At 58.3% G+C, this 6452-nt stretch overlaps 2 protein-coding genes across 2 annotated transcripts in view; one reads left to right on the forward strand and one right to left on the reverse strand.

Moving 5' to 3' along the window:
- Coro1a (coronin 1A) overlaps positions 1 to 2854 on the forward strand; it is a 27882-nt gene extending 25028 nt beyond the window's left edge. The window contains exons 5-13 of the mRNA XM_010623539.3: positions 559 to 681; positions 759 to 888; positions 969 to 1153; positions 1266 to 1385; positions 1559 to 1658; positions 1714 to 1864; positions 1966 to 2023; positions 2128 to 2343; positions 2664 to 2854. Of these exons, the coding sequence (XP_010621841.1) occupies positions 559 to 681; positions 759 to 888; positions 969 to 1153; positions 1266 to 1385; positions 1559 to 1658; positions 1714 to 1864; positions 1966 to 2023; positions 2128 to 2343; positions 2664 to 2768 (1188 nt within the window). The 3' untranslated portion in view covers positions 2769 to 2854. The remainder of the gene's footprint in view (positions 1 to 558; positions 682 to 758; positions 889 to 968; positions 1154 to 1265; positions 1386 to 1558; positions 1659 to 1713; positions 1865 to 1965; positions 2024 to 2127; positions 2344 to 2663) is intronic.
- Positions 2855 to 2959: 105 nt separating this feature from the next.
- Positions 2960 to 5374, reverse strand: Bola2b (bolA family member 2B). The gene is made up of 3 exons (XM_010623538.3): positions 5210 to 5374; positions 5026 to 5123; positions 2960 to 4789 (listed from the first exon to the last, which is right to left on the reverse strand). Exons 1-3 carry the CDS (start codon positions 5270 to 5272, stop codon positions 4690 to 4692), a joined length of 261 nt encoding a protein of 86 aa, XP_010621840.1. The 5' UTR covers positions 5273 to 5374; the 3' UTR covers positions 2960 to 4689.
- Positions 5375 to 6452: the final 1078 nt, after the last annotated feature.

The following is a 6452-nucleotide window of genomic DNA, read 5'->3' on the forward strand; positions in this document are numbered from 1 at the left end:
CCACCTGGGACCTGGGACAGTCCTGTGCCCTTTGGGGGTTGAGACAGGAAGGGGAGCCAGGCCCTAAGTTGTTACCTTAAAAGGGCCGATGGAAGCAAAAAGAAGAGGAAGTGGTTGCTGGGGTGAGAGCTGGGCCCTCGCCCTGCACACTCTTCACACAGGAAGCCCTGCGGAAGAGGCGGCCCCAGAAGGGGCCATTTCCAAACTTCTGCTCCTGCCTGGGGCAGTTATGACAGACCTCCCTGGCCCTCTCCACTTGGCACACCAAATCCCTCACACACACACCCCCCCTCACCCTGCTTCCCTGGAGCGCCTTCCTCTGCCAGTGTGGGTGCAGGGTCTGGCCTGCTGCACCCCTTAGGGGGTGGGGCGCTGGTCCTCAGAGCACATGGGAGACGGAGGCAGAGACAGGCAGGAACTTGGCCAGGCCCCCTGGGCCCAGGACAGAGAACAAACCCCGGGCCCTCGCCTGCCTCCCTGGGACCCCAGAGCCACCTCCTGTGGACTGGGCTTGGAGGGCCAAAGCCCCTCTGCCAAAGGCACTGCTGTACCCTGTAGACAGGACGAGTGGACAAGAATGTGCCTATGGTCTGTGGCCACACGGCTCCTGTGCTGGACATCGCCTGGTGCCCACACAATGACAATGTCATTGCCAGCGGCTCTGAGGACTGCACAGTTATGGTGAGTTCGGGGGACTGCAGGGCTGGGGTACCCGGCGGGTCTGGAGCCCTGAGGACTCATACCCTCCTTCACTGCAGGTGTGGGAGATCCCCGATGGGGGTCTGGTGGTGCCTCTGAGGGAGCCCGTCGTCACCCTGGAGGGCCACACCAAGCGCGTTGGCATCGTGGCCTGGCACCCCACGGCCCAGAATGTGCTGCTCAGTGCAGGTGCCACATGGGGAGGGGATGCTGGTGGCTGGCGCGCACAAGGACAGGAGGCTCACGGCTGACACTGTGTGATTGTGCAGGGTGTGACAACGTGATCCTGGTGTGGGACGTGGGCACCGGGGCAGCCGTGCTGACACTGGGCCCGGACGTGCACCCAGACACCATCTACAGCGTGGACTGGAGCCGCGATGGTGGCCTCATCTGCACTTCCTGCCGCGACAAGCGCGTGCGCATCATTGAGCCCCGAAAAGGCACCGTCGTGGCTGTGAGTTGCAAACCCAACCCTCAGCCTTGCACTGCTGTCCCTCCCCTGCACGCTGCCCCCTTCCCCAGCTGTGGCCTGGTCCCTTGGGATGAGTGCCACCCTCTTCCTGCAGGAAAAGGATCGCCCCCACGAGGGGACCCGGCCCGTGCATGCCGTGTTTGTGTCGGAAGGAAAGATCCTGACCACAGGCTTCAGCCGCATGAGCGAGCGGCAGGTGGCGCTGTGGGACACAGTGAGTGCACAGACAGGATGCCGAGGCCTGGTCCCTGTCCTGCCTCCCGCCTGGTGGATGGTCCTGAGCCCCAGTTCAGCCCTCTGTGAGATGAGAATCTCCACTGGCTGGTGTGGGAGGGCCCTCACCCTGTCACGGCCCAGCCCACTGTCCCTTCCCACCTGTCTCTACAGAAGCACCTGGAGGAGCCACTGTCACTGCAGGAGCTGGACACGAGCAGCGGAGTCCTGCTGCCCTTCTTTGACCCTGACACCAATATTGTCTACCTTTCTGAAGAGGACCAGGCCTGGAGGCTCTGCTGGTGCTGATCTTCCCTTCACTCGAACCCGACAGGGTGACAGCTCCATCCGGTACTTTGAGATCACCTCCGAGGCCCCGTTCCTGCACTATCTCTCCATGTTTAGTTCCAAGGAGTCCCAGCGTGGCATGGGCTACATGCCCAAGCGTGGCCTGGAGGTGAACAAGTGTGAGATCGCCAGGTGACTGACCCTGACCCTGACCCAGACGCTTCTGGGGCAGCACTGACCCCACACTGACTGCCCAACCGTGCCAGGCGCTGCTCACCTTCCTGTTTCCACAGATTCTACAAGCTGCATGAGCGGAAGTGTGAGCCCATCGCCATGACAGTGCCTAGAAAGGTGATGCCCCATGCCCTGCCTGAGTCAGCCGGGCAGCACCCTCAAGGGCAAGCAGGGTGAGTGGGGCACCACCACTCACTTCACTGACCCTGACCTCCCCACAGTCGGACCTGTTCCAGGAGGACCTGTACCCCCCCACAGCAGGCCCTGACCCTGCCCTCACGGCCGAGGAGTGGATAGGTGGCCGGGATGCTGGGCCCCTCCTCATCTCCCTCAAGGATGGCTATGTACCCCCAAAGAGCCGGGAGCTGCGAGTCAACCGGGGCCTGGAGAGCTCTCGCAGAAAGGCAGCACCAGAAGCTGGTGGCACCCCGAGTGCGGTGAGAGGCGGGTGGGGGTCTGGGGAACTAGGACGGGACAATGGGGAAGGGCAGAGCCAGCATAGATGCATGCAGTGCCCCAGTGGAAGGAGGCTGACATGGGGCAGCCCAAAGTCACAGGGTCGGGGGTCTCTTGGGGGCCAGGAGTGGGTGACCCTGAGTCCTCAGAAAACAGGCTCCAGGTTTACAGGCCTGCAGCTCACTGGGCGGCATCTGAGACAGAAGGGGTCCAAACCCCAGGACTCTTGGGCTCTGAGGTGGGACGGCCAGATGCCAGGGTAAGAGGAGTCCTGGGCCTAATGCGAGGCCGGGTCCCCCAGGACGCCATGTCCCGGATGGAGGAGGAGATGAGGAAGCTGCAGGCCACAGTGCAGGAGCTACAGAAGCGCTTGGACAGGCTGGAGGAGGCGCTCGAAGCCAAATAGATAACACCAGGGCCCTCAGCCGGGGCCAGCCACTCACACCCACTCGTCAGGACAGCATGGCAGATAAGAAAAGGAAATAATAATAAAATGGCTTTATTTTCTGATACCTCTCGGACCCTGATGATGTCCACCTGGATGTGGGGCCTACCGAACTGACCTGGCTCTGAGCTGCCCTCCTTAGGCCTGGGGGACTAAAGCCATCAGGACTGGTGGCATGGGAGCAGGCAGGACCCACCTGTGCTAATGTGGGCCATAAGCCTGCCCTCCATCCCTAGCCCCTTCTCAGGACCAGCAGGTCTGAGCTATTTAGAACCCTGACTGAGCCTCACAACTTTCCAGATTTACCCCAAATAGCCTTTATCGTAGTCAACCAAAACCTCAGCTTGCACGCAGCTGCCCTGGCTGTGCTGCTTTCGGGCGAAGGAACCAACAGGCACTCACACCCTAGCCACCTTTCACATCGCAGGCCGAGGAAGGAAACAATTGCAAGGAAAAAGCTTAGAACCGATGCAACAGTCTAACCCTGGTTTACAGAAGAGACAGGCACAGAGCAGGACACTGGCTGGCTGAAGGGCAGACCCCGAGTCAGCACACACGTCACCTTTCTTGTTCAGTATCCCCCTAACATGGGGCCGCTGCCTCTTGGGGGTGGGTTCACCCGGGCCTGGCCTATGAGAAGGGGACCTGGGGCTAACTTACTGGGTAACGCCTGGGCTGGCACAAGACAGACTGGTCAGAATGGGTGTCTTGGCACAGCAGGGCTAGGTCATACCACGCAGGCACCAGCAGAGGTCCCATTCCCACTCACTCCTCCTTGGCCTGCCAAAGAATGCACAGGGCAGATGTGAAAATGTGCCTGCCTGCCCACTTTGGTCCCCTTTACACAAGCCATGTGACCATGGACAAGTCACTTCTCACCAAGTGATCACCTATCTGATGGGCAGGTTCCTAGCCCAGCTCAGTGAGTGGTGGACCCCATCAGGCATGTGGCCTGGGTTTCTTAGGGGTGATGCTCCTCTTGTCTCCTGCAGTACAGGGCAGATGGACCCTTTTTGGGTCCTCCTGCATAGACTCAGTCCCCAGTTCTTCTGGTTCAAAGGAGAACCAAAAGCCCAAGAAATGATCTCTGGGGCCCCGAAGTTATCCAATGGCCATATGACTCCCAGCTTGACCAATTCGTACTCTGATGGGAAGAACAGCTGGAGCAGTGGGGTGTGGGTAATTCAGGGGCTGAAGAGCTCCCCTTGAAAACAGGAGAACAGAGTGGGCTAGATGGCTGAAATGTCTCATTTCTTGTTCTCAGAGTCCAGGCCTGAACCTGGTCATTCGGTGCCCCTCCTGGGTCTCTCAGTGTTCAGTACAAGGTCCTACAACCTACTGACCCACGGTTAAGGCTGATACAGACATCACCTGACCCAATTCTGTGGCTCAGGTCAACTTTATTTTTCAGCTCTAATCCTCCTCAATACAATTTTTTTCCCTTTAAGACACGGTCACCCTATGTAGCCCAGGGTGGGCTTTAACTCCCAATCTTCCTGCCTCAGCCTCTGGAGTGTGGGGACTGCAAGTGTGCACCACCTCACCCTGCTTCATCTCTTCTGTATGGAAGGCTGGCAGACAGCAGGAAGCCCCAGCTCTCTGGGGATTGGGTGGGTAATGGAAGTACAGACCCTGAGGGGTCTACAGAGAGAAAGTTTACTAGGCAGGCCCTGGCAAGGTCTTCAGGACAGAACTTTCATTTTATAAGCAGAGACACGCAGCCCAGATGGGGGAGAGAAACTCCTTCAACATAAAACGCAGGACAGAGACGAAACGAGAAGCCAAGCCCTAGAGTCAGCCTCAGCACGACTCCCACACACAATACACTGACACAAAAGCTGGCCCTGATACTTGATTTAATAGCTGTGCAGGCCTCCATCCCTCACTTCTGACGCTCACGGGCCCACTGATCTGGGGTCAGGGTTTTCTGCTCAAAGGCGTGGATGTGCGGCAGCTCCTCTGCTAGGCACTCGTTCACCAGCCTGAGGCGAGAGATGGGGTTGGGAAATGGCAGACGAGGCCTGGGTCCCAGTGGCCAAAGCTAGGGTGACCCAAGAGCCTGGCGGTGTCTCTGAGGCGGGAGTCTGTCCCAGGATGTGGAAGCACGTGGAGATGAGTAGGACACTGGGGGCGCTGGGCCGCTTAAAACAGCGAGGGGGTTGGATGCAGGGGGCAAGGGAGTGGCGGGTGTGTGCTCATGGATGTTTCGGGGGCTCACCGGTGCCTCTGAAGCAGTGGCTTCCCCTCGAATTTAGCCGACACCACGAGAACTCGGAAGCTCGTAGCACAGCGGTTCAGAGTCGTATCCTCCACCTCCTACGGGGCAGAAGAATGGAGACCATGCGGTGCCGGCTCACAGGAGCCCTCTCCCGGCTCGGATGAATCCTGAGGGCTCCACTCACCACGTGGTCCGCCTCCAGGTCCCGCTGCAGCTTATCCCGCAGGGAAGTGGCGCTGAGTTCCATGGCGGCAACCCAAGGGGCGGCAGCCCAGAGGGACAAAATCCACCTCGGAACCGGCACTGTATTTTCCGTCCTTGCTGGAGCTACTTCCGCTGAAGCACCTCCTTCCGCCCTCACTAAGGTCTCTGGAAGGCACTTCCGCCCTCACACCGGTAGAGTTTACCCTAGATCGGGTTTCCGTGCTAAGCAGCGTTAGCCAATCAGAGTCGGAGGAAGGAAGGACTCTGCGGGAGCAAACGATGATTGGTTGGGGCTCCCTTGTACAGCCGCCCGGGTTCTGCGCCTGAATTTACACGCTGCGTTCCTCCAGCAGAGGGTGCCCGAAACCTGCGTTTCTGAGACTTCCAAGCTGCCTCGCGATCGCCCCCGAGCGCTTTTCCCAAAAAGAGTGTCTTGCTGCCCTAGCAATCCAGTCATCCCTGGGGTCTGAGGTTACGGAAATCAACCTCCAGCTCAGGGCCATAGCCCATAAAGTCCCAATGGGCCCCAGGGTGGTGCGGCGAGGCCGGGCGCTTCTTCAGCAGCTATCTGCTCTGCTGTTGCTGTATGTGCGGAGCTCGTGGTCTGGCAACATTAAGGAATGAAGGCGCGAAGCAAAGGAGGTTAGGCGACTCTTTTGAAATAAGTACAGCTTCTGGATTTCCAGGAGGGATCCAGAGGAGGCTCTGTCCAAGGATAGTGTATATAGCAAAATCACGTGGGTACAATGTGGGTTAACTACAATCAATTTACAGGATTGTAAGTTTAGCTGATATCTTTCCAATAAGGAAATGAGGAGGGCTGGGGATTTAGCTCAGTGGTTCCAGCGCCTGCCTCGCAAGTGCAGGACCCAAGTTCGATCCCCGGTACCCAAACAAAAACAGAAACAATAAGGAAATGAGGCACATAGCAAGGGTACATGGCGAGCATCATAGATGTTCCTTGAAAGGGTTGGCGGGTCTTGACACTTTGGTACCCACCTATGCCTGAGGCCTAGTTGGGCTCACTGGACCAGGGGGTGCTAATTATAGTATAATTTCGAGCCGCTGTTTATCCCTATTGAGACCTGCATGCCTGACTGTCCGGCCTCCATCTTGAGGCCTGGATCTCTTCAGATTTGCGTCCAGCCCGTCTTGTTGTATCTCATCTTCTGTACTGATTCCCTTGAAGGCCCGATCTCTCCCTGACTGCCTATTGATTTCTA

The sequence above is a fragment of the Fukomys damarensis genome, unplaced genomic scaffold (genome assembly GCF_012274545.1).
Source record: "Fukomys damarensis isolate Sample0158 unplaced genomic scaffold, DMR_v1.0_HiC HiC_scaffold_34, whole genome shotgun sequence".
NCBI classification, from domain to species: domain Eukaryota; kingdom Metazoa; phylum Chordata; class Mammalia; order Rodentia; family Bathyergidae; genus Fukomys; species Fukomys damarensis.

What these genes read in the sequence shown, in the direction of transcription:
- Bola2b (XM_010623538.3), bottom strand. Translation starts at nt 5,272, where the DNA reads ATGGAACTCAGCGCCACTTCCCTGCGGGATAAGCTGCAGCGGGACCTG. An exon ending in ACCTGGAGGCGGACCACGTG is followed by an intron (nt 5,124 to 5,209) that starts GTGAGTGGAGCC and finishes TCTGCCCCGTAG; the next exon opens with GAGGTGGAGGATACGACTCT. An exon ending in CCACTGCTTCAGAGGCACCG is followed by an intron (nt 4,790 to 5,025) that starts GTGAGCCCCCGA and finishes CTCTCGCCTCAG; the next exon opens with GCTGGTGAACGAGTGCCTAG.